We start from the raw sequence: 27,851 nt of genomic DNA, 5'->3' as shown, positions 1-27,851 counted from the left end.
CTCTTATGCCCATTCTTCTCGCCAATACTCCCCTTTCTCTTCTGACTGGATGCTGACCCATCCCCTCCATAGGAAGGAATCTATACAACACTAAGAAGGTCACTTTGGTTGGATTGTAGAGTATAGTTAATTGAGTAATGTAAAGAAAGGGGGGAAGTAGGTTGAGAACAGGTTGTGAAGGGCTTTAGCTGTTAAACAGTTGAGTTTATGTTTGTTCCTAAAGTCAATATAAAGCCATTGGAGTTTATTTAATATGGGAGTGACATGATCAGACCAGTGCTTTAGTCTACTCTTTTTTTTTTTGTGGTGAGGCAATGAGGGTTAGTTAAGTGACTTGCTCAGGGTCACACAGCTAGTGCAGACCAGTGTTTTAGGAAAGTCACTTTAGCATCTGGGTAGAGGAGAATTAGGAGTGGGGAGTTACTTGAGGCAGGGAGACTAATTAGAAGACTATCATAATGGTCCAGGCAAGAGATAATAAGGGACCTAACTAGGCAGGTGGCTATGTAAGTAGGGGGAAGGAGACAAATGTAGGAGGTGTTGAGGAGGTAGAAACAAGATTTGGTTACTGATTGGAATGTAGAATGACATAAAATTTGAAATCCTGGGTAACTGAAAGGATTGTTAGCATCTTTGATAGAAATGTTGTTCATCCTTCATTGTCAAAGAGGGCCAGTGACCTCATGGGTGATGTCTTGACTTGTGTGTGAATTGGATTTAAGTGAGGCAAAGTTATCTGCCTTTTTCTCTCTTCCAGAGTCTGAAGTCCAGTGGCAAGGCAAAAATCAAGATGACTGGAAATGGTCTGGGATTCAGTGGATGATCTTATCCTCTTCAACGTCTGATCATGCTCTAAGTGCCCCATAATCCCTGCTTCAGCTGCCTTCATGGTAGTTGGAACAAATCATTCTCATCTGCCTATTCCACTGGAGAAGCCTTCACATGCATGAATACCTTTCGCTTCCCTCAAGGTTTAACACCTGCCATGAAAAACCTTTCCAGATCCTTCCTCAAATAATGATATATTTGACTAATTCTGTGTGGTATTTCCCCAGCAGAGTGTAAACTCCTTGAGGGCAATGGCTGTATTTCTTTTGTCTTTGGCCCAATAGGAAAGTTCAGAAGAGGAGAGGGTTTTTTACATGACAGATAATGGAATCTGTGATGCAGATCACAACTTGTTCATACTTGCTCATTTTGTGAGAATCACAGTGTTCTACCAGAAATGAAAAGGTGGATTGGGTTGTACAAAGCTTTTACCAGTCACTGCCCTCCAGCCTTCCAGTAGGTGTCACAGGACTTCTGCCACAGCCAAGAGGTTATCTGGGAAATGGATGTGGGTATTCTGGGGGAGGAGGGGATTTTCCTAAGGTACATTGCTCCTAGAGGTTCTCAAGTCTTTTTTTTTTTTTTTGCAGGGTAATTGAGGTTAAATGACTTGCCCAGGGTCACACAGCTAGTAAGTGTTAAGTGTCTGAGGCCAGATTTGAACTCAGGTACTCCTGACTCCAGGACCAGTGCTCTATCCACTGTGCCACCTAGCTGCCCCCGAGGTGCTCAAGTCTTAGTTAGGTTGTAACCATCACTAAGAGCTGATACCTGGCACAAAAAAGGAGAGGCTGAAGATTCGTATAATGGCTAGAAGCCCAAAGTGGGAGCTTACACAGGGAGAGGATGTCTGAATAGGGAAAATGTTTATTGATAATAGGTGAAGAGAGAAATGTAGCTGTGTTGGTCAGTAGTCCCATGATAGGTAAATAAAGGAGAGTAGATGCAACTCTTAATTGTTTGCTTATGCCTCTACCTATGTATTGGGCTTTGTTTAGTTCCCACTTTGGAGACCACTGTAGTAGTCTGGAAATGAAAATATGGAAAAGAAATTAAGGATTATGCTTTATATTTGGTGTTTTCTCTCTGAGGATCCCAAAATACTTAAGGAAAACAAGATGGTAAAAGATAAATTTCATAACAATTAGGCAAATATCTGACCATAAAGCAATAATTTTCATCATCTCTTGAAGGCTGTAGTGTAATTGAAATTCTAAAAGGCATGGAATTGCCAAGACAGGTGGCCTTGATCTGGAACAGCCTGCTATGTCCCTAAAAGTTAGATTCTTCAATAAAGCCTTACTCTTGGGAATTATGCCCATAGGTCCAAATAGATACTTGACCACTCACCCAAAGCATATAAAATTTTATACTGGGCAATTAGTAATGAATGCTAATTTAATTGATTTTATTACCTGTATGCATTCTCAGGGCAAGGCTAAACAAATTAGTGACTTGGAAAATTTCTAGAATTTTTTTCATGGTTGTTTTAGCAAGAGCAACTCCAAGGATTCTAGTTCAGTTTTACAGGGAGAAAGATGGGCTTTAAGGTAACCAGAGTTCAAGCTGCATAGAGCATTATGGATCAAAGTCAACACTGCAGCTGTTTTTAGGAGGTAACAGGTGGCTAGGTTGCCAAACAAAGGTACTTAAATAAGTTGGTTGCTGAACCCTATATCAAATAAAATTTGGCATAGCCTGCTAGTGTATGAAAAAAGGCTTTTAGTATAAGAAATTATAAGATGCTTACTGAGTGCTTATGAGGAAGGGGACTATAGTAATCTGATGTACCCCCTAATAAAAAGAATCTTGGTTTGCTCATTAGAGGTGAATTTGCATCCTTCCCTCCTTACATGCTGTGAACAGCACTTTTCTTCTTATGATATAAAAAGTCTTTTGGAGATGGGGTACTTTCTCTTGACCGACAGAGGAAAAAACAAATTGGTCACATAGGTAAAAACAACTTTATTTGAAAGAGAAATGTGGAAAATAAGAAAAAAAATCCATCACAGGACCAGAGACTTTGTGCTAAAAGAAACATCATCTGAGGTTAAAATGTAAAAGAGACAGCATTTTTAAAAAAAGCTGGTTCAGACATGTACCACCAAACAACTGATATGTACGGCAAACTTGTCACAAGTCATACATCTGCTGGCACTTTGAATGTTTCAACCAAGTTTCTACAAATTTAGACATGCATTCTCTTTCCCTTGACCCTGTTACAAAAATGTTTTTTTTTTCTCACCTTTACCCACTTTAAATTTCTTTCAACAGCTGCAAATCAAGATTCAGTCCAAGGTTGGTGACGTGGTGATTACATGTTGGGTGTTTGGTTCAGTTTAGAATTGTACTCACTACTGCATAGCTAACCCACATGAATAATAGCACCCCACCCCCAGCCAATTCTTCCTGCCTTCCAAAGTTGATAACTTTCCCCAGGCCCAACTTTTCCACAGTTTTCAAAACTGCTTGGTGAGTCTCCAACCTTCTTCCCCCATTTTTTTCCCATTAGAGTATTGGCAAATATATTTTTATGTAATGGGGGACTTGCCAGTGAGAAGCCCAGAGGGGGTGCTACATTTAGAATAAAAGCACTGAGAACAGAGAACATAAAACACTCTAAAATACATCAATTTTCTATCATGATCTATTAAGGATAAGAGAAGGAAAAAGGAAGAAAAACAAAACAAAACAAAACAGGGACCTAGACAGAGATGAAACCTTGATGTGTGCCAAATCCTTGAAATACCTCTTCTTAGGAGAAAAATAATAACTTTTTGGATAAAAATGGGTAAATATTATCAGAATTTGCTATCAAATATTTTAATTCTCATTTAAGTTTGGAAGGTATTCTTGGAAATTTCCATTTTTCCTCATTAACCCCACCCCACAAGTTGTCCCTCCCATGCTTTTTATATTGCCTCCCACCCCAAATAATTTTAAAAGTTTTATTGATGCAGTCATTTCCTGAAACACACCCCCTCCACCCTCCCTTTTAACAAGGAAAAACAGTTACTAAAACAAATTTGCACAGCAGCAACCGTGTCTAACAACATATGTAACATTACAAATTCATAATTCCTCAACTTTCTCAGAGGGAAGGGAGCCATAATTCATCAAGTGGCTTCTGGGACTAACATTGATCTTTATATTCAATCTGACTGTAGCTGCCTTTTAATGTTGTTCTCACATAGATAATGCTAGTCATTGTGTATATCATTACCTTGGTTCTTCTTCTCTCTGAATTAGTTCATACAAATCTTCCCATGTTTCTTGGAATTCCTCATCTTTGTTGTTTCCTATGATACAATAATATTCCATTGTATAAATACATCATGATCTTTTTCAGTCACTCCTGACTAATGGATACACACCTTTCTGGGTTTCTAATTCTTTATTACTTCAAAAATGCTGCTATGAATATTGCCAACTTCATAATTGTTTTCTTCCTGTTTTTGACCTCCTTGGAATATATACCCAGTAAAGGGATTGCTAGGATAATGGGTAAGAATTATTAGTGACATTTTTCCAGAGTAGCTGGATTAGTTTATTCTTCTACCACCAATGTATTAGTGGGTGCCTTCCCACAGCCTCTCCCCTCTAACACTGACTTTTCTAGCATTTATCATCTTTGCTAATTTTACTCAGGGAAAAAAATATCAGAGTTTACTTAATTTGCATTTCACTTGGTATTAGTAATTTGGTCATTTAAAAAATATGAGTGTTGATAGTTTGTATTTCTGTTGCAAATGATTCATAACCTTGATCACTTATCTAATGGGAAGTAGATCAGTCTTATGTTTGTGACAATTCCCTATTATATTGTGGACTTTTTTCAAAGATAACTTGATGCAAATATTTTTCTCTTTCAAATTTCTTTCCTTATTTTAGTTGCATCGATTTTTTTTTTTGCAGGGCAATGGGGGGGTAAGTGACTTGCCCAGGGTCATACAGCTAGTGTCAAGTGTCTGAGGTCGGATTTGAACTCAGGTCCTCCTGAATCCAGGGCCGGTGCTTTATCCACTGCGCCACCTAGCTCCCCCCAGTTGCATCGATTTTGAGTAAAATATTTTAAATTTTATTTAAAAAGTTGTCTTCTTTTTATCTCCACTATCAGTTATTCTGTTATGAATTTTTTCTTTAACTATAGTTCTAAAAAGTACCTCTTCCACCTGTTTTTTTATAACATGGTCATAATTTTATGTTTAGGTTGCTTATCTGTTCATCTTCAGTGGAGAATTCTAATTCCCTACCCTCTAAGGCAGGTAGCAGTACATTTAATTTTATGGAAGATGTCTAGTTTCATGGAATAACATTGACATCCTGTGGTCTTTTAGACTATTCCTGCTAAATCTCTTAAAAATCACGTTGCATTTTTGCAACACTAATGATTATCTCTTGTTATGTGTTAGATGAAGTTGAGGTGAGGGTTATATTTATTCAGGCTAGAGGTCTCCTATTCCTGAGGTACATTATACTGGAGTTATACTATAGTACATTGCTTTTGAAAAAAAGGCCTTTTTTAAGGGAGACCCCGAATGAACTGCAGTAGAAAGGGAACTAGATTTGGGATGTAGAGACCTTGGTTCAGTTTTGGTTCTGCAATAAATTAGTTGTTTGACTTTGGATAAATTACTTTAATTTCCAGGCCTCAGTTTCTCATCTGTTAGATTAGGATAGCAGTGGCCCCTTTAAACATTTTAGAGGACTGTTATAGGGATCAAATGAAATACTAGCTGTGAAAGTGCTTTGAAAGAACCCTGTATAGTGTGGGGTCATGTAAGACCTTCCTCCCCCCCCCTCCCCAGATTGGAAATGACTAGAATATCATTTTTTTAAAGATGAAAGGATTAACTGAGAAACTTAAATACTCATGTAAACGAGTATGGGCCCACTGCTGCTGTCAGATACAAACAGAAAATGTAATGCCACCCACAGTGGTAGTCCTGTATTTCCTCAGGCAACTGATGCTTGCTGCCATCAGACATTTCACTGATGTTCACTATTGTCAAGTACTGCTACAAAGTTAAGTGAGGGAAAAAAGCCTAAGAAACCCACCACTTTAATATGTTCTAAGGGAACACATATAGGACATGGAAAGCATGGTTCTCTGGATTACCTTATTGCATCAAGAAAGGCCTCCATGACACCTCCCACCCCTCTTCTTTATAGGACAAAGACGACCTTGAAATCTTCTATAAACCGAACTTCCAAACTCTTCAGGAAGCAGATATGCAGCCATTATGCTTTGTTACTAGTAATCAAAAACCCAATTGAGCGAGTTTCTTATTTCCAATTAAGGTAACAATGTTTAACCACCAAAAAACAACCAGTTTTTTTCTTTTTCTTTTTTAAAATTTTTATCCTGCCCGGGGAGGCTTCCCCCTATGAGGCATGAAACCTAGCAATGGGTAGCAGGGGAATAGTGACAAACACCGAGGCTCCCGAGGGATTTCCTGGCTGAACTTCAACCCCCAGGACCAGCCTCAGCTGGCAGGCGAGTTAGGGGTGAAGGAGAGAACCTTTTCATTCTCTGTACTTTTGGAGTAGCAAGCAAAGGGGCTGGCGTTAAGGTTAAGGAAAACATTATTTCTCCTCTCCTGTTTCACGTCCTCTAAACTCTATAAATGAAAAAAAAAGCCCACAATCTGATAAGTAAATAGATAATTAAAAAAAGTAAATAGAAAAATAAATTACATAAATACAATTTAAAACCTCACAAAACCTAAATAAATCTCTGAATTCTTTTAAGCGCCAGCAGAGATTGGAGCTAAGTTTTATTTCTTTATTCGTAAAGAAGACGAAAGAGCCCCACCCCGTGTTTAATAGGATCTCATTTTACTGGAGCACTGCTGGATGATTTCACCACCCCCTTCTTGTCCAGCTGCGGGAAAACAGCTGGATTCAGTCGGAGGGGGAGACGCGAAGGAGGTTCTTTCCCGGCTTCCCGCAGTCTCCACTGCAGCCAGAACCTGGCAGAGACGAAGCACCTGTGCGAGCGGAAACTTCCCCGTCCCTCCCGGCGCCCTCTTCTCTTTGCCAAGTGCAAGTCCTCGCTCTGCCGTCCCCTCCCGCAGCAGGAGTAGCTCCAGGGGATCGAGGGGGCGGGGGCCGTCTGCCTCCTGCGCCGCGGGATGCCCGGGCGCGCCTAGGCTTGCGAGCGAGTGCAGCCGGGGCCGGCCGACTCTGCCAACCAGCCCAACCCTCATGCCTTAGCCAGGGCGCCCGGCGGGCGGTGCAGTCCCCACAGCGGGTCCCTAGGGGGCGTAGCAGGCGCGGAAAGAGGCCTGAGGGGGCCCGGGAGGGAGGGCGCAAAATTGCACGCGGGCGGGCCCCCGATAGTTTGAAAACAACCGAGGGGGGTCGGGATCGGGGCCGGGGCGGGGTGGGGGGGAGAGGGGGGAGTAGCGGAGGGAAGAACGGGACACGCCAGAGCCACCTCGGTTCCTCCAATCAGCTCCGGGCTGAGGGCGGCGCGTGCGGCCGGGCTGTGAATGGGAAGCGGCGGCGGCGGCGGCGGCGGGTGAGTGTTGGCCGCGCTCTCGCGGCGGCGGCGGCGGGCGGACGGGCGGGCGGGCGGAGGCGCCTCTGCTCCGTCTCACTTTTCTTCGGCGACAGGCGACAGCGCCGCGGAAGGAATAGGGCGCCGGGGGCTGGGTGATGAGGCAGCCCCGGGACCCTCCGCGGGCACTCCGTGGGTGCGTCCGGAAGGCGGAGAAGGGAGGGAGGGAGAGGGACGGTGAGAGTGGACCGCCTTCCCCCCATCCCCATCCCCAGCTGAGGGGATGCTCCCGAGTGTGCCCCCTCCCACCTCCAGCTGTTGCGACAGAGGGGGACCCTCCGACGCCCTCTCCTCCTCCTCTGCTGCTCGTGGCCTTTAGGGATGCCCGAGGAGTCCGGGGCGCCTGGGGGGGGGTAGTCCGAGGCAGCAGTTCGTGGGGTGACTAGTGAAGCACGAGCACACACACTCCCCGCTCAGCACCCCAATATTCTCACCCTCTCCCAGGACGTCCCCTCCCTAGTCTTCTTACCCCCTAACCCAACCAACAATCCCCTTTCTCCAACATTCTCACCTTCTCCCCCACAAACCCCCTCCATTCCCCAGCATTCTTACTCTTTTCGCCCTAGAGTCTCCTTTCCCCAATAGTCTCAGCTCTCCCCCAAGAACCCTTTCTCCCCAGTATTTTTACCCCCTAAACCCCAGCAGTCCCCCCCTTTCCAACATTCTCACCCTTTCCCCTACGAACCCCAGCACTGTTAATCGTCTAACCCCAGCAGTCCCCCTTTTCTCAACATTCTCCCCCTTTCCCCTTAGGATCCCCATCTCCTCAGTAGTATTACCCCCCTCTCCCAAGCAGTCCTTTCTCCCCAGTATTCTTCCCTTCTCCCCTCAAGTAGCACCTTCCCCAGCATTCTTACGCCCTGCCCCAAGTCCAGTATTCCCTTCTCCTGAGTATTCTCTTCCCGCCCCCCCGAACCCCCTCTCCTCAGTATTCTTATTTCCTTCACCCCAGCTGTCCTCTCTCCCTAGCATTCTCACTCTTTCCTTCCAGGTTCCCCCCTTTCCCAGCATTCTTACCCCCCTCATACCAGCAGCCCCCCCTAACATTCTCACTTATCACCTCAGCAGTCCCCCCCCCCCCAGCAACCTCATCCCCCCCCCCCCGCCTCAGCAGGTCCGCTACCCTAACAGTCCCCCCTCCACAGCATTCTTATCTTCCTCCCCTGTCAACCCCCCACCCCCAGCCGTTGAATCTTTCACCGCAGGCAGACCCCCCCGGTCCCCCTCCCTCCTCCCCAGCTGCTGGAAGGGGTTTTAGGCTGGAGGAGGTGTCCCTCATCTCCTCAATTTCCTCAACCTCTTTTCTCTCTCCCCCTTTATTTTCCTCATCTCCCTCATCCCCGTTCCTTACCCACACCTCCCTTTTGAACGCTGGGTGCTCTCGACTATCCTCCAGAACTGCTTTTAAGAGTTCGGGCGATTTTCTCTTAGATCTGTGTTCCCTCCCCTCCCTTCTCATTTCTCTGTTACCCAGCCCTAAACCCTCATCTCTGAAACGTTCCCCTCTCTCCCTTCCCTGCTAGTGCAAACCTTCCCTTTTCCTCTCCTCTAGCCTCTCCTCCCTGCTCTCCCCCAGCCTCTCCTGCACGCACACCCACACCCATCCCCACCCGCAGTGGCTTCTTCTTAGTCCACCTCCTTCCCCCCAAGCTGCCCTCTCCATCATCACACACCGCACCTGGCCACCCTCCCTGCCAGGCTGGTTGCAACCCGAGCGAGAGCTAAGGCACTTACCTGCCCGAGACAACCTTTTTCATCTCTTACCCTCCTCTGCCTGCTCCCAGTACAGATCATATAATTTTTGTGTCCTAGCAGAGTGGGTACACTTGCATTTTTCTGGGTGCATACAACTAAGAGGTTGGAGGATGTTTGGAGACTCCCCTATTTACTATCCGGCTAATTTTGCAGTGGTCTGAAGTAAACCGTCCTTACAGGATGATGAGGAGGGTGCTTCCTTCCGTCCCTTTTCTTCTCTTTGTTGGGTTTTTCTTTTCCAAGTGGTAAAAGAATGTAATATTTCGCAGGCACCTGAAACCTGGAAACTACCATGATCAGTGAAAATCTAATGGGAATATAGTTTTCGTCCTCTTTGCGGTATATGAAAGGTACTCTCTGGCTTGCCGTCTTCAGTTGCTGGCTCGGTAGAATGGAACAATCTCGTGTTTGTTATAGTGCTGCGATGAAGGATCCAGATTTCTCGAAATACTAGCCAGCGTCAGTAAACTTGCTCTGTCTCAGCCTGTGTTCAAGGCATTGGATGTGACAAGGCAGAGAAACATGTGTTTCACATTTCTGACTGGTTGTTTTGGTGCAATCAATACTTCTACAAGATACATTGATTTAGATGGCGATTATAATACAGTCATGCACACGGAGTATTGCCTACGGGTTGCATGCCGAGTGAGCACAAACCACCAGGTCCTTGCCTCTTATGAACAAGAGAAGCCAGTATCCCCTAAACTTCAGCGCTGGAGCAACAGGAATACAAGTTCTCACTTAACCAAAGAAAGGCCAGTTTCACAGCGGGCTGGGAAGGATGATGGTGAAAACGTGCATTCAGATCTGAAGGCAGTCAGGGAGGATATAATGATTGGAAGAGAGGTCGGAGGAGAGATGATGGCACGAAGGAATAGCTGGAGAAAACAAATGATAAAGTTTAACTTATGTTTCTTTTTCTTCTGTCGCGGATGGTGGGCGTTTCTCTTGCTTCAGCTCCACATGTTTCAAGCATTGGCACAAGGTAGGACCCATATATTTTGTTCATATAGACATGTTTTGTTCTATCGTTTTCTTAGAAATTAAGAAATGCTGCTTTAGAGGGATGGTAATTTTTTGCATTAAGGAATTAACTGGAATAGGATTTATGATCAATAAGTATTTTCTGCATGGCAATGGAAATGCCTGTGTAATCCTTTCTGTATATATTTTCAGCTAGCTCGAAGCCTATTTCCCTTACTTGTCTTCCCCTCTCTCTTCTACCATCTTTTTTTCTTTGAGGAATCATTGCTTTATTAATAAAATACTCATCAGCCTTTACCTATCTCTAAAGTTGTGCCAAAAGAATAATTAAGTCTCCTATTTCTGGGAACAAAGGGTTAACTTTAGACTCTGTTTTAATGAAAGAATCAGAGTACAGAGAAGTCAAGAAAAAAGGCTCAGATAGTCCTAAGTAGAACTAACTCAGGCATGTAAAAATCCTTTTAGAATTGAGAAGCATGGTAGGTGAGCTTTGGTTTTCATTATCATTCACTTTCTTTTTTGGAATTGCCAGGGAACGTTTAACTGTTTCAAAATTGCAATTGATTCATACCTAGGTTTTTCCACACCAGAGATTCTTCCATGCAACTGAATCTCTAAATGGTGGGTGACAAGCCACCAATAGACATGAACTATGAAGTGTCAAGTCACTTTAAATTTCAGTTATTTTCATTCACTTTCTCTCTCCTCCCTCCCTCCACTTCCTCAGTTCTAAATTGCTGAATTCATTTGAATGTGTAACATAGAGCAAATGTTAAGATTGGTGGTGCAAAAGTTTAAATGGATCTCTCACTTTGTTGTTGATTTTTGGCCCCTATGTTACTTTTACTTGTGCTTGAAACACAATAGTGATTTCTAAAGTGAGGAAAGATGATCTGGTGACTTGAAATGCCAAAGTTAGTGAATGATTATAATATATTTTTTTCTATTTTGAATTATTTATTCTAAATCAAGAACACTCTATTCCATTTAAAATCCTATTTCATTAAAGTTTAGTGGCCTTTAAAAAAACAAATAAAACATCTTCAACACCTCACCTCTTCTAAAAATTTTATGTAGCTATTTTATGTTTAGCCAGTTTAGAGAAACTTATCTAGGTACTTACTGACAATTTTGTGGAATATCATAGGAAAGAACTCTCTATAATCTATTTTAGATAACTATATATGGAAGGAGGAGGGTATCATTAAGCTTCTGTTGATCTTCAGTTTTTATGGAGTTTATATAATTACATAAAATGTTCCATTTTTAAAGATTCTTAACTCAGGAGGAAAAACTATTCTCTGTTTTAATAATGAGTTTCCTATTCTTAATCTGCTCTTATTTTAGGTATCTTAATTTTCCTCTAAACTACTTCTAAGGCCTTTGTAAATGAATGCTTTTATTGTTTTGTTACATGAAAACAGAAATTGCTGGATTGCTGGTACTATACTGCTTGTTAATTCTATTTGGAAGTTTTAAATGTCACTGTGCTTTTTTTTTTGTTTGACTCAGTTTGAGAACATTTTAAAGTAGTTCTATATTTTTAAATCGTCAGAAGACAAAGACTTAAGTAAAAAGTGATTGAATGGCTTTAATACTTCTTTTGTTCTTCCATTTGTTTTCTGATAACAGTAACTTACATCTTTCCTTGTGATTAGTAAATATGATACTTTTGAAGGCTTATACATAAGTTTAAATAGTAGGGACAAGTCAGCCAATGCTCTGTTTTGCACGTGTTATAGAAATGGCAACTTTTAAAAAATCAATTTCATCTATGCATAGGAATTTATAGCTCTACAAACTTCGATTTTTAGAACTAAAAGTGCTAATGAAAAGATAACATGTCTTTTAAACAACAGAAGCAACAATTATATTTTTATATAGTTTATAAAAGTGTACTGGTCTTTTAGAGAATAGAACTTCAAATAGGTTGTCACAAATTTTAAATTCATTGACAGGTTGCTGTTCTCTGCTCTCTGAAATGTGTGATATATCCATCATTTTTTATATCATATTGAAAATTCATATTACAGGGGAGATGTCACTATTTGACAAAAGCTCATGTATCTTGAAAATGAAAATTCTGGTGCTGCTATAGAAATTTCTGATGGGATGATGAGTTGGTCATATGCGCAGGAGTGTTACATGACATTTTCTTGAATCTTTTATCAGATAAAATACAGCATTCTAAATGGAAAACTTATGACTACATTGGAATTTAGTCATAAGTACCATTTTATTTCTATATAACTAGACAAAGTTCTTACTAATTTATTTTGAATTTCTTGAAACAATACTTTAGTTTCTCATGACATATTTGGAAAAAATCAAACTAGCAAAAGTTGTAGGTTTAAAACTGAAATTATGAGTATCTTGTGTTAAGTGAATCCTTTGTGTGATGAATAGTTTTGTCTAGCAAAACTTTCAAATCTAACTTTAGAAAGTATTTAGAAAGCACCATTATTTCTAAATTTTATTTAATGAATACTTTATTATATAATATTTTTATATGCGCTTATTTGTGAGTTGTTTGTTTTTTAAAAAAAACATTGTGATATTATAGTTGAGAGAAAAATCTTTTATTCAAAATGAAAGTGACTATATGTATTTTATTAGATTTTTCTACTGAGGAGCTAGAGCTTAACTTTTGGAAGTGTGACTTCTGGACTAAAAGATAGTTACAATCTTTTGGCCCCTTAACAAACATCTTAATTCTGACAATGTTTTGTAGATGTCTATGTCTGCTATGGAGTAAAAAGAAACCATAAAATATATTTAGGGACTACATTGAATATATATATATATATAAAATTTTTTTTTAGTGAGGCAATTGGGGTTAAGTGACTTGCCCAGGGTCACACAGCTAGTAAGTGTTAAGTGTCTGAGGCTGGATTTGAACCCAGGTACTCCTGACTCCAGGGCTGGTGCTCTATCCACTGTGCCACCTAGCTGCCCCTACATTGAATATTTTAAAATACCTTTCATTTAGTAGCTGGTTACTCTGTATTAGTTACTGACTTTTTAGAGACTGATATTGGTATATGCACACCCATGCCACATTGGTAGTCATTGGTATTCATTATAAAAGGAAAGATGAAGTAATGAATGTAATTAAATGAGAAGAAAAATGCTAATGTTTTGACATTTAGTTACTTTCAGAATTTTGGAAATATGGTACTGGGCAGTGAGGTGGTGCAGTGGATAGTGGATAGTTTCCCTGGAGTCAGGAAAACTTGAGTTCAAATCTAGCCTCAGATGCTTACTAGCCATAATACCCTAGGCAAGTCACTTCACTCTGTTTGCCTCAGTTTACTTATCTGTAAACTAAGCTGGAGAAGAAAATAGCAAACCACTCCAGTATCTTTGGCAAGAAAACTCCAAATGGGGTCATGAAGAGTTGGACACAACCGAAAAATAACTGAATATCATGAACTGGCCTAAATACTCTAACCTTATACTTAAGGCAACCTTATATTTTGGAGAAGAGAAATTTTTAAAATTCCAACAATGTACACTTAAGGAAAGCACCAAATTGTTGTATATTTATATTATCAAAACTCCTTATTCACAAATGCCATCTGAATCTCTATTACATTTCCCTTCCTAACTGCTACATGACTTCCCCTTATGCTAAGTATTGAGTTTAAAGGGATATTAAGGGACACCTCTGGGCAGGTTATATGAATGGAATAGAGAGGTTTCTTTAATTTGGTAATATTGCAGAGAAGAAACATTGACCTAGTCACCTGCTTCATGGAGAGCATGGTGAGCTGGGAAATTGGGAGTCCCAGTTGGGTTGGAATGGAATTGAGGAAAGTTTAGAGCTTTTTAGAGACCTGTGGGATCAGAAAGAAAGGAGAGAGAATGAAGTTCAGAATAATGTGTTAAAATTTTTCAGGACCTCCAGTAATCACTGTGAAGGGAGAATATTAACTATAAGAACAGATGCTACTTCAGAAAAAAAATTGTTTATTCATTTCTTTTAAAAATTTTTTATTTATTTTATTCTGAACTTAAGAAGTAAAACAAGTTTTTCCATAGCATAGGGGAATAGAAAAAATATGATTACATGTAAAACTGCAAATTTATTATGTACAACTTGTCATTCCTTTTAAATATATGATAAAGATATAATGTAACTTTCTTCCCCCCCTTCTTTTCTCCTCTCCCCCGATGGCTACCATTGGACACAAATATGTATATATATGTAAAATCATTTCACACATACTTCTATTTATCTTCTTCAAAAATGTCATTTCTATTATGTGCAGGTGGCTAAGTCTGGTGTCTGGAGGAAATAAACAACATTTGATCCCTGCCCTCTGGGAGTTTACAATCTAGTGGGAATTATAAAACACACAGATAACTATAATACATACTTGAATATAATAAGTATATAAGAGGAATCAAAGTTCTATGAGGGCAGATATTGTGTGTGTGTAGATGGGGAGAGAGAGAGAGAGAGAGAGAGAGAGAGAGAGAGAGAGAGAGAGAGAGAGAGAGAGAGAGAGAATGAGAATTTAAGACATTTTTGTTATTGGCAAGTTACTGGATCTAGGATGGAATCTCTGGGAAGGAGACACTTGAATTTGGTTTTAACTTTTTTTAGTTCCACATCTCTGCTTTCCCCTCCTAACATCCTTAATTGAGTTCTTTATTGCTGGAACAGGCAATTTGTTGCCATCACCATGTTTGGACACTAGGGGTATACTAACATTTACTCTTTTTTTTTTTTTTTAAAGTGAGGCAATTGGGGTTAAGTGACTTGCCCAGGGTCACACAGTTAGTAAGTGTTAAGTGTCTGAGGTCGGATTTGAACTCAGGTACTCCTGACTCCAGGGCCGGTGCTCTATCCACTGCGCCATCTAGCTGCCCCAACATTTACTCTTAATATGTGGAAAATTTCTTTAACATAGGTATTCAGAAGTGACAGGAGGCTTTTGTTAAACCTAAGGTAAAACATGAAAGAAAAAGAATGAAAAGGAAGAGTTACAGAATCCAGTTTTCTATCCAAGGTAGCTGAATTTGCTTGCTGTGACTTCAAATGTGGGTGAATCATCAGTTAGAATTATACACCACTAGTTAGGAGGGCTCTTTGGGTACAGATGGTCCAATTGCTTTTCTTGTTTAGGAGTCCCCCTGCCTTCATCTTATCTGTGAAATAATTATCAAGTCTCTGCTTGAACATTTCCAGGTATTGGGAACTCACTACTTCTCAAAGCAGCCCATTTCATTTTTGAACTTCTCTAATTTCTAGAGAGTTCTTTATTAGCTTCCCTATAGCTTTCATCCCTTGGTCTTAGTTCTGTCCTTTGGAGCTATGTAAGATGTCCAATCTACCTGCTGCCTTTTAGATTATTGTAGAAAATTAGGAGGAAAGCAGGGGTCCCCACGGACATCAGAAAAAAATTATAGGGTAGACCTGGACCACATAGCTGGACATAAAAATGTGCTCTACCCCAGACCAAACTGGGTCTATCACCTTGCTCTGAATTCTGTTTTTACTCTACTTCAGGCCCTTTCAGATTGGTACATTTTCAGAAACTTTTTTCTTAGAGAGATGCCTTGGGGCACTGAAAAGTTAAGTGTTAATGGTTACAGTTATAAAATCTGTATGTGGCAGAGGTAGAACTTGGGCCCCGTTTTTTTCTGACTCTGAAACTGGTTCTCTTCTCCATTATTCCACATTGCTTCTCGTTATGGAATCGGTCAGCTAAAATCCCCAATGCTCTAAAAAATGAATTCCTACTAAGGCAGTCCTATACAGAGTCATGAACTTTAATAATGATAAGTTTTGGCTCAGTACCAGTTTTTTGATATCTTTTTGAATCATGATTTTGTCATCCAGCATATTACATATTCCTTGCAATTTTCTCACATGTAAACGTGAGAGGTATGACATTTACATCATCCAAGTCATTGAGAAAATTGTTGAATGAGGGGAAAAGGTGAAGGCAGTTCCATGGCAGGCCACTGAAGACTTCCCTTCAACTTGGTATCAGTCTCTTGGGTTTTATCATTCAACCAGCTGTAAATTGACCTAGTTGCACATCACAAAGCCCATATTTCTCTGTCTTCTACAAGAAATCTCACGAAAGACTATCAGATTTTTTGTTTAAGTGCAAGTAGACTGTTAGAAGACAGGATCCCCTGCTATAACTGTTACGTGACAAGGGATGTTGTAGTTCAGGTGTGTTCACACAGGTGGGAAATAGCCAAGCATGTAAGTATTCTTTGTAGAGTAGGTAAGTGTCTCTTAAATTCCCTGTCTTGACCAATTTGGTAGCCCCAGATGGATAAAAACCCTGGATCTGTCTTACTGCTTTGACACTCTGCCCTTTCCAATTTGTCCTTTATAGTGATGCCTGAACTATTTTTCTAATGCATTTATTTGGTCTTTCTGTTTCTACCTGGGCTCACCTCTTAGAGAGAGTAAGTACAAAAAGCCTTTGTCTTTTTATTTGATTTTTTATTGATATCTTTTTTCCATTACTTTGATTTCTGAAAATATTTCTCTTGTTTTTTTCCCTCCTTATCATCCCTCACATCATTCAAACTGTCTTCTCCTTCACTCTAATCTTGCATAAAGAGATAGCCATTCTTCTAGACAAGGTCAGCTCTTCTACTTGCACCTTTGTTCCCATCCTCCCCTTTGGACTTCTCCAGCAAATTGGCATCATTCTTATCCCTCTTCTCTCTTATGTTCAGTTTCATTCTGTTTACTGGCTCCTTTCTTCTTGCTTACAAATATATCCATGTCTCTCTCATCCTAAAGCAAAACAAAGCAAAGAAAAAAAACCCCTCACTTGATCCTTCCAGCATTGCTAAGCGTTGTCTTATATTTCTCTTCCCCTTAATAGCTAAGCTCCTTGTGCAAGTCATCTACACTTGGTGCTTCTACTTTCTTCTCTCTCTTTTGGATCTAGCTCCTGACCTTATCATTCAATTGAACCTACCCTATCAAAAGTTACCAAATGGTCTTTTAATCGACTAATATAATGGTCTTTTTTCAATCCTGATCCTTCTTTACTTCTCTGCAGTGTTTGATGTTATCGATTATTCTTCCTCCTGGGTATTCTCTCTTCTTTGTTTTCATGAAACAGCTTTCTCCTGGTTCTTCTATGTTTAACTACTCCTCAGACTCCTTTGCTGGTCTTTATCCATGCCATGTTCATCATCATGGGTGTCACCCAAGACTCTGTCTTGGGTCCTATTCTTTTTATCCTCTATAATATCTTACTTGGTGATCTTATCAATTTTCATAGGTTCAATTATCCTCTCTATCAAGCCATGGTTTTTCTCCTGAGCTACTGTATTCAACTAAAACTGCCTTTTGGACATCATGAACTAGATGTCATGTAAATATTTAAATTCTGTTTTGGACATCTCATTATGTCTAAAATAGAATTAATCTGTTCCCCAAATTCTTTCCCCTTCTGACCTTCAAGAGTAAAAGGCCTAGGCCTGCAATCTCAATGTCATCTTCAACTCCTCACTCTTATTTACCCCATATAGCCAATCAGTTTCTTATACTTGTAATTGCTACTTTCACTACATCTCTCATATATGCTCCCTTCTTTCACATGTCCTTTGACAGACTCTTATCACTTCTCATCTTAACTATTATTATTATTGCTTCATAACTGATCTTCCTTCCTCAAGTTTCTCCCTCTTCAATCCCTAAAGTTCCAAGATGATTTTTCAAAAGGGTAGACCTGACTACATCAACCTCCTCTCCCTACCCTCATCCTACTTTTCCCTTCATTATTTCTGGAATATAATATAAACTCTGTTTGGCATTTATAACTCTTCATAACCTGGCTTCCACCTTCTTTTCTAGTCTAATTACATTTAACTTCAATCTATGCTCTATGATTTAGCCACATTGTCCTACACAATGATGCTTCATCTCAAACCTTTCTTCTCCTTTTCCCTGACTGGCTCCTTTACCTGCCTCTTTACCTCTACTTCTTAGTTTTCCTAGCTTTATTCAGGACTTGGCTCAAATGCCACTTTTTGTAGGACTTCATTCCCTGTTCTTCTAGCTATTAGTACTTTTTACTCTTTGAAATTATCTCCCATCAGCTCTGTGTATATCATATATCTACATCTAGATAGATAGATAGATAGTTAGTTAGATGGGGAAATTCAGAAACTACTCTATGAAGAATGAGAACTCTACAGGGTCTACCAGAAGGATAATTCATCTGTCTCTAAAAAGGCAATGTTGAATGCCAACAAAAGTAAAGTGCGGGGGTGGCTAGGTGGCACAGCAAATAAAGCACCGGCCCTGGATTCAGGAGTATCTGAGTTCAAATCCGGCCTCAGACACTTGATACTTTACTAGCTGTGTGACCCTGGGCAAGTCACTTAACACCCATTGCCTTGCAAAAAACAAACAAAACAAAACAAAACAAACAAAAGTAAAGTGCAAGCAAAGCTTAGAATGATGAAGAATTCTAGGCTTGGTAAAAAGGCAGATGAAATTCATTTTTTTTGCTGATAGTAATAGTAGTTTTTGTGATGCCCTGAAGGTTATTTATGGACCAAAGACCTTTGGTGTATCTCATCTACTCAGTGCTCCTGGAGTCACACTGATCAGTGTGATAAGGACATGATCCTTGTAGAGGTGGGCTTCCATAGTGTTCTCAACAGATTGTCATCAATCAATCAATGCTCTAGCCATTGACCATATAACTCAGGTTGAAGCCAGTCCTTTTCTAGCTGAACTTCCAAGTGAAGATGAGGTTTTGAATGCCATTTTGTTCCTCTCATGTGGTAGAGTGCCTGGTGCTTATTTTATTCCAGCACAGATCAACAACCAGGGTTTCTACTGCTCATATAAAAGTTGACTGAAATCTTCTGGGTTATGTGGCAAGAGGAGGTTATCCTCCAGGAGATTAAGGATGCCTCTGTTGTCCATCTGTATAAAGGAAAAGAAAATAGGTTGTCCTATGTCAACTCTGTATGTGTTAGTTGTTGACAGCAAGATTTTTGCCAGAGTCCCCATTAATTGACTGATCCCTTATGTTGACTCTGCCATTATAACGTGAGTTCCTTGAGGATAAAGGACTATTTTTGCCTTTCTTTGCAATGCCCAGCCTTAGCACTGTGCCTGGCACATAGTAAATGCTTAATCAAAGTGATCTTCCTGAAGTCTGACCATGTCATCCTCCTAATTCAATAAACTCCAGTGACTCCCTAACACCTCCAGGATCAAATATAAAATCCTCTGTTTCATTTTTAAAGATGTTAATAACTTGGTCCCTCTCTACCTTTCCAGTTTTCTTAGACCCCACTACTCTCCATATACTCTGCTATCCAGTGACACTGACTTCCTTGTTGTTTCTCACACAAGCCATTCCATTCCTTCACCCCTTACATTTTTACTGGCCTGAAATTCCCCGTGCATGAAGCTCTGTCCATCTTCATATCTGCCTTCTGACTTTCCTGACTTCTTTCAAGTTTTAGCTAAAATCCCTCTTTCTTCAAGAAGTCTTTCTTGATCCCCCTTAATGCTTTAAGTTTTCCTATTAGATTATTGCCAATTTATTCTATATATATCTTATTTGTATATAGTTGTTTGCACGACATCTTTCCTGTTAATCTGTGAGATCTTTCAAAGTATGGAATGTTTTTGTCTTTCTTTGTGTCCTCAGCACTTAGCAGAGTACCTGTTATATGGTAGGTGCTTAATAAATTCTTTTTGATTTTACTTAAATGCTTGTTGACTGACTACTTATCAGTCATCTTTTTTTTGTGTATGTGTGAGGCAATTGAGGTTAAGTGACTTGCCCAGGGTCACATAGCTAGTAAGTGTCAAGTGTCTGAGGCCAGATTTGAACTCAGGTCCTCCTGACTCCAGGGCCGGTGCTCTATCCATTGTGCCACCTAGCTGCCCTAGTCATCTTTTTAAATAAAGAATCAAACCCAGAAAGAAGAACAAGTATATTAGCAAAACGATTCAATACATAAACTGAATCTGATAGTATATTCAGTGTTCCACACCTTAATTCCTCATCTCTATAAAGAAATGGGGAAGGTTCATTTTCACATCTGTTCTCTAAGGCCAAGGGTTGGTCAATAGAATTACATAGCATTAAGTTTTGTATTTTTGCTTCTGTTGTTCTTTTCATTTACATTGTCATAATCATTTTTGGGGGTTCTTATTTAAGTCTGCATAAGTTCATAGAAATCATGTTTTAGTTCTTTGAATTCATCTCATTTTTTAGGGTACAATTATATTTCATTTATCTGCCAAAATTTGTTTAGCTATTCCACAATTAATAATGATACACTTAGTTTCTAGTTCTTTGCTACTACAAAAATTGTTGATATATTTTTGAGTATGAATCCTTTCTTTCTTTTACCATCCTGGGGCCAATCCTAAATAGTGGGATCTTGGCATCAAAGGTTATAGTCATTTTAGTTTTAGAAAGTGTAATTTTATTTGTTTTTTTTTTTTGTATAAAGTGTAATTTTAAATTGTTTTCCAGAATCAATGATTGTCACAGTTCATAGGTCCTCCAGTGGTACCTTATTGTGTCTTATTTTTATTTAATCCTTCCAAAATTGACTATTCTGATCTCGGCAATTTGCTGGATATGAGATGAAACCTTAATGGTTTTAATTTCCATTTTTCTTATTGGTGATTGAGTAATCTTTCATATGGTTGTTTATATTTTTTAAGTTCTTTTGATAACTGCTTATTCATATTATTTGACAATTTCTTGTCTGGATATTGGTCTTAAATAGCTGACCTAGTTTCCTATAACATCTTGAATATCTCTATCAGAGATTTTTGATACAAAGATTTATTCTCCTCTCCCATATTTCCCATCTTATGTTAGCTGCATTGATTTTTTTATCTTTTTGGTGTAAATGCTTTTCAGTTTCATTAAATCAAAATTACCTACTTTGTCTTTTGTGATTGCCTCTAACTCTTATTTGAATTTTTACCCTTATTCGGGTATGAGAAAGTACCAGTCTAGTTCTTGTCTACCCTTTTTATGGTATGATCTTCAATATTTAGGTTACTTATATATTTTGAGCCTGTTGTAATGTATGGTATAAGGTGTTAGTCAAAAACCCAAATATCTGTAAAGTGTTGTTGAATTTTCCCAGCCCTTCTTATCAAGAGAATTTGGAGTTTGAATACTGGGTTGCTGAGTAGTATTGTTTATGGTAAAGATTTCTATTGTTGAGAAAGGTTAGGGGGTTTGAATCTATAGTAAATGAAAGCATTTTTCAGGTATCTGCATCATATTTCCTATTTTTATTCTTTTCTTGTGGTTAAAATCAGTGAAAATGCAGTGAAAATTGCAGACAGCAGGATTATGAACCACTTGGAGAATTTAGGGGAAGTAACCTCAGAAATCATATAGCATAACCAATACCTGAGGCATGAATCCCTTCCACAACATTTCTGACAAGTGGTTATTCCACCTTTCCTTTGAGACTTCAATAACGGGAAGCTCACTATGTCCTGAGGCTCCCATTCCATTGTTGGAAAGCTCTAATTATTTTGCTTATATTGAGCTGAAATGTCTCTTTAATTTAAGCTCACTGGTTCTATATCTGCTCTCTGGGGACAAATAAAAAAAGTCCAGTCCCTTTTACATATGACAACCTTTGAGATATTTGAAGAGTATAGTCTTATTTTCCCAAATATTCTCCATAATATAACTGAGAGTATTAAGAAACACTACAGGGGGACAGGGCCTTGACTAGGTTATGGAAAAGATTCCCTAAAGTTAATCTCCAAAGTATTTGGCACACCAAGTTTAGTATGGGCAATATAAAAAGTAGAGCAAATGAGGTAAGTTGGCTAAAGAAAGCTATAAATGATGGTACTGAATGTGTCACTAGCTATTGACTATTGCTATTCATTTTGATATTTTCAGATCATTTGTATTTATTCCTATCTTAATTGTTTATTTAATTTTAAGTCATTTAAAGGAGTTATTGCTTGATGTTTAAAATTTGTGTTTAGTTGTTTTAACAGAACGGTATGGAGATGTATGGTGTTAGAAGAGAGAAGCCTTATTGGATCTCATTCCTTATAACCTAAAACCAAGGGGTACTACTGTCATCCTGTGGTGACATAGCAAAATTGCAATGAAAAGAATAGAGAATAGGAAATGAAACTTTTAAGGGCTGGAACTACAAAAGCAAATATTAAGTGACTTTTTTTTTGGTCAGATGGCTATTAAATTACTGAGCTCTCTGAACATAAATGTTCCTCTGGCCTTTGAAAATATACCATAGTGAAAGATTTTAAAGCTGACCCATATAAATAACACCATCATTTATATTATAAAAGATATAAAAAATGAATGTAAACATTATGATGGGAAGACTTCCAAAATCATACAGAAAATACTTTGAATTTATGATAGTTAATATTCTTGGGGTATGAATTTCTTCTTGGCAGGCCCTGTGGCATATACTTTCACGCTTTGTCTCCTTAGTTCTCAGCTTCATTCTAACTCCACAGCTCCTTTTCCTGAATTGAGTGGGGAGTGTTTTGTTAGAACAAAGAGTTTATGGTCAGGATGAGGAAAAGAGAAATGGTTTTATTTCAATAATCTCAAGGCAGAATCAACTTCTATAGGATGGGTTCCTTGGAGCTGTACTTGTACACACTCCTATCCATTCTTGATTGGAGATTCCAATCCAATTCTCCAGATTGGAGATTTAGATATATTGAATCTCCATTCAATATAATGAAGCAAATTAAGTAAAAATTTATATGGTGCTTTTAGGTTTATAAAGTACTTTTCGTAAATTATCTAATTGTGATCATCACAACCTAGTAAGGAAGGTACTTGAGGTATTACTGTCCCCATTTTAAGGATAAGAACCAATAAAAAATTGAGGCTCCAAGAGGTTAAGACATTTACTCATGTTACAGCTAGTAAGTGATGTATGGAAGTCAGATTCGAACCCAGATTGCTCCTGCCTCCAAGTTCAGCACTTTCCCCACTATATTACATTACTTCTGGGTACTGAGGGCAAGGAGAACAATTAGACTGAGTCTGAGACCTGTGGACTCTTTATGGGACCTCTCTTAGATTTTCAGACATTTTTAGTTATTAGTGATTTTCATTTCTGAATATGAATATATAAGAAAGCATAATATTTTATCTCACGAATGGGGCAGATGCCTAGGATTATCACTGTTATTAGATTTTTAAAAGTTTTGTTGCTGTTTTAATTTCATAATTTTTTTTAGCTCTGCCCTCTTCTTACTCTTTCACTACCCTACCATATTCTGTCCATGAAATTGGACTCCCCCTTTTAACAAAGAATGGCAGTTGAGCAAAATAATCTCATATAGTGCTTCTGGTAATGTATGTAACATTCTGCCTATGTTCTTCTCTGCCTCTGCTGAGGATAAGGGGTCTGCTTCATTATTTCTTCTACAGGACCATTAGTATTTTTTCAATTACTTTGAATTCAACTTCCTTTGAGACACAATCTGTTTCATTTCCATTTTTGTAATCACTGTGTATATTGTTCTTCTGGTTTTTCTTATTTCATTCAGAGCAGTGGCCAGGCCTGGGGTCAGGAAGATTTAAGTTAAGATCCAGCCTCAGATACTTACTAGCTGTGTGATGCTGGGCAGGTCACTTAACTTCTTCCTGCTTCAGTTTGATCACTAGTAACCCCTACATCCCAGAGTTGTTGTGAGGTTAAAATGAGATAATAATTGTAAAGTGCTTAACAGAACTTGGTATATAGTAGATACTATGTAAATGTTAGCTATTAATATTTTAAATAATATTATTGTTATCATTATTATTCTTATTGAGTTCATATGGATCTTCCCATGTTTCTCTTGTCATTTTATAAAAATCACACAATAATATTTTATTACAATCATCTACAACAGTTAATTCAACTGTTTCCCAACTGATAGGCTTTTGTTTTCAGTTCTTATTATAATGTTATTAACTAACATTTACATAATACTTTATAAATATTATCTCATTTGGTCCTCATAACAAACCTGGAAGGAAGATTCTAGTATTACCTCCATCTTACAGATGAAGAAACTGAGGCAGACAGTGGCAACGTGAACTTGCCCAGGGACACACAGCTAATAGGTGTCAGGGTGGACTTTAACTTAGATATCACTGCCTCCAGGACCTCCATTCTATCCATTGGATTTCCTAACTGCCTTCATTACTATATAAAGTACTGTTATGAGTATTTTCATATATATTGAAACCTTATTTCTGTCTTTGACCTCCTTGCCATATTTACTCAGCAAATGGAAACTTAAGATTCAAAAGTTATAAACACTTTAATAACTTGCACAATTCTAGTTTTTATCTGGAGAAGGTTGGACGAGCCCATCATTGCGCTGATAGTATATTAATATACCTGTCTAATCAATAATCCCTCCATTATTGACTTATTTCCCCCTCTTTGCCTTCCTAGTTTGCTAGGTATGAGATATAACCTCAAGATTTTTCTAATCTTTATTTCTCTTAGTTATTAGACATGACTGTTGCAATTTTAGAACTCCCCCTTTGAAGACTTTGAAGAATTTTTATATTCTTGGGGTATAACTGTCTTTCATCAGACTGTGAAAATTTGTCTATTCCTGCAGATTGAATGCTAACTTAATGCCAATTAGCAAATTAGCTTGCTTTTTCTTTTTCGTAGTATTTTTATAACTTCTAAGAGAACTGAGGTATGGTATACCACAAATGTCAAACTTGGGAAGGGCCACTCCCAAATTCAACCAGAACCAGACTAAAATGTAATTAGAAAATGTTTACTGAAGCAAAAATACAATGCAACATAGAGAATTTTAATTTGTGGTTTTCTAAGTAAATATGCTATTGTGAGAGTTTATTTGAGTTTTATGTCATGGCTGTATGCTATTTTCCTTTCCCTTAGGTTTCAGCTGTTAAAGAAGAGAATGAAGCTCTTAATACCAGAGAATTCTTTTTTTAAAACTAATATTTTATTTCTCCCCAATTACATGTTAAAATATTTTAAAATTTGGTTTTAAAATTTTGAGTTCCAAGTTCTATCCCTTTTTCCTTTCCCCTCCTTGACACAGTAAGCAGTTGGATATAGGCTATACATGTGCAATCATGCAAAACCTAACCATGTTATTCATTTTGTATAAGAAGATTCAAAAAAATAAAAAGGAAAGGAAGTGAAATAGTATGCTTTGGTCTGTATTTAGGTAATATAAGTTCTTTTTCTGGAAGCAGATAGCATGTTTCATCATGAGTTCTTTAGGATTGTCTTGGATCATTGTATTGCTGAGAATGGCTAAGTCATGAACAGTTTTTTATTGTTTAGTATGGCTGTTACTGTGTACAACATTCTCCTAGTTATTATCACTTCACTTTATTTCAGTTCATGTAAGTCTTTCCAGGTTTTTCTGAAATCATCCTGCTTGTCATTTCTTATAGAACTATAATATTCCATCACAATCATATACCGCAACTTCTTTAGTGATTGCCCAATTAATTAATGGACATCCCTTTGATTTCCAATTCTTAATCACAACAAAAGAGCTGCTATAAATGTTTTTGTACAAATAGGTCCTTTTCCCTTTTTAAAAAAATCTCTTTTGGATACAGACTTAGCAGTGTTATTGCTGGATCAAAGGGTATGCACAGTTTTATAGTCCTTTGGGCATAGTTCCAAATTGTTTTCCAAAATGGTTGGATCAGTTCACAACTTTACCAACAGTGCATTAGTGTCTCAGTTTTCCCACATCCCCTCCAACATGTCATTTTTCTTTTGTTCATATTAGGCAATCTGATAGGTATGAAGTGGTACCTCAGAGTTGTTTAAATGTGCATTTCTCTAATCAGTAGTGATTTAGAGCATTTTTATATGACTATAGATAGCTTTCTTCTTTAGAAAACTGTCTGTATCCTTTGACTATCAGTTGGGGAATGACTTGTTTACCTATAAATTTCACTCACTTTTCTGTATATTTGAGAAATGAGCCTTTATCAGGGATACTTGTAAAATTTTTTTTCACATTTTTCTGCTTTCCTTCTAATTTTGGTTGCATTGGTTTGGTTTGTGCAAAAAGTTAAAGATTTTATATAATCAAAATTATCTATTTTATATTTTGCAATGTTGTCTATATTTTGTTTGATCCTAAATCCTTCCCTCATCCATAGATTTGATAGGTAAACTATTTCATGCTCTCTTAATTTGCTTATGGCATCACCCTTTATGTGTAAATCATGTACCCATTTTGACCTTATCTTAATACCAGAGGATTCTAAATGCAGGGCCAACCTTAGCTGACATAAATACTACCATTTAAATAATACTAAGTCTATGGTTTTCATAACTCAGTATAGTTTTTACTTTTTACCTTTTTATTGTTGCTTTCAGTTATTTATATAATCTGTCAAGTTCCTTCTAAAGTTAGGTTGAGTTTGCAGTAACTGAAACTCCAAAATTAGACCTACAAATAGTTTTAGAAAGCAGAGCAGTGGTAAAATAGAAATATATTATTGGAAGAAGAAATTTTCTTTACCTAAGAGCATATAGAGTATTCCCAAAGGGAATACATTTCTTTGAATTAGAACTTTTCTATTTATATTGTGTATATTCCTTTATTTTAAAAATCAGCTTTTATTCAGCTCATACAGTATGCTATAATGTTTTGCAGAGGAGTGTACATTTATTGATATGTTGAGCCGTCGTGCATAGAGTTCTGAATTTGGCTTACTAACTATGTGAGCATGGAAGTCACTTTTAGAGCCTTAGGTTCCTTAACTGTAAAATGGGGCTGATAATACTTACACTATCTCATGGGATTGTTGTGAAGAACTTACTTATACTCTAACATGCTATATAAATATGTTTTTTATTCTAAAATACATATATTTCACCACTATCAAAAATGTTTATTACTCAAAGCCATGTTTCTATAAGCAAAATCTTTGCTTTGAATATTAGTTTTTCTATTTTTAAGGCATTCCTAGATCAGCTAAAATTTAAAATACTGTAGTAAAAGTTGAAGGCTTAAAAAAAAAGAACTCTGGAGATACTGCTTTAGTTGAGAGTTTGTACTGAATTATGCTTACAAATATCTTTTTAAGGTGATTTGTCTTTAAAAACAAATAAATAAAACAATTTGTATGGATGCTATGGAGATAGAATGAATATCTAATCTGCCCAAATTGCCAGGTGGAAGAAATCACAGGTGACCTATACCTATATTATCTGCAGAAACCATGATTTACCTCTACTTGTTTGATGCAGGTAAGTGGAGTAGTGCATGGGGTGCAATGCATAGAGCCCGGGTTGGGAGTCTAGAAATCCTTAGTTTGAATCTTGCCTCAGATACTTTGGCTGTGTGACCATGGGCAAGTCACTTCACCTCTCTGTCCCTCACTTTCCTCATCTGTAAAATGGGGATAATAGCTATCTACTTCACAGATTCATTTTAAGGATAAAGAGATGAAACATTACCTTTGCAAACCGTAAAGCACTAGAAATGCCATTATTATTATTTATTATTATTATTATTATCATTAATCTTTACCAAAGCAAAAGCATCCAAACTGGATTCATTTGAATAATGACAGTGTTCTTCATGAGATTCCAATGAAATAATGTCTGTTTATAAAAAATATACCAAATGAAATTATTCAGGTCAGAATTATGTTGACAGTCATACAGAAACCACCAGAAGACTGATGATTTAAAGACCAGACTTTGAGAA

At 38.2% G+C, this 27,851-nt stretch overlaps 2 protein-coding genes across 2 annotated transcripts in view; one reads left to right on the top strand and one right to left on the bottom strand.

Moving 5' to 3' along the window:
• Positions 1–7,085: 7,085 nt before the first annotated feature.
• On the bottom strand, positions 7,086–8,152 carry LOC122751319 (serine/arginine repetitive matrix protein 1-like). The gene is made up of 2 exons (XM_043998323.1): positions 8,060–8,152; positions 7,086–7,772 (listed from the first exon to the last, which is right to left on the bottom strand). The coding sequence occupies exons 1-2, from the start codon at positions 8,150–8,152 to the stop codon at positions 7,086–7,088; spliced, it is 780 nt and encodes a 259-aa protein (XP_043854258.1).
• Positions 7,268–27,851, top strand: part of SDK1 (sidekick cell adhesion molecule 1) — a 1,142,665-nt gene continuing 1,122,081 nt past the window's right edge. Inside the window, 2 exon segments of the mRNA XM_043999243.1 lie at positions 7,268–7,351; positions 9,415–10,130. Of these exon segments, the coding sequence (XP_043855178.1) occupies positions 9,668–10,130 (463 nt within the window). The 5' untranslated portion in view covers positions 7,268–7,351; positions 9,415–9,667.

This window comes from Dromiciops gliroides, chromosome 1 (genome assembly GCF_019393635.1).
Source record: "Dromiciops gliroides isolate mDroGli1 chromosome 1, mDroGli1.pri, whole genome shotgun sequence".
NCBI lineage: Eukaryota > Metazoa > Chordata > Mammalia > Microbiotheria > Microbiotheriidae > Dromiciops > Dromiciops gliroides.
Note: the sequence above shows the minus strand (reverse complement) of the source record. Positions and strands in the feature narration are given on the sequence as shown.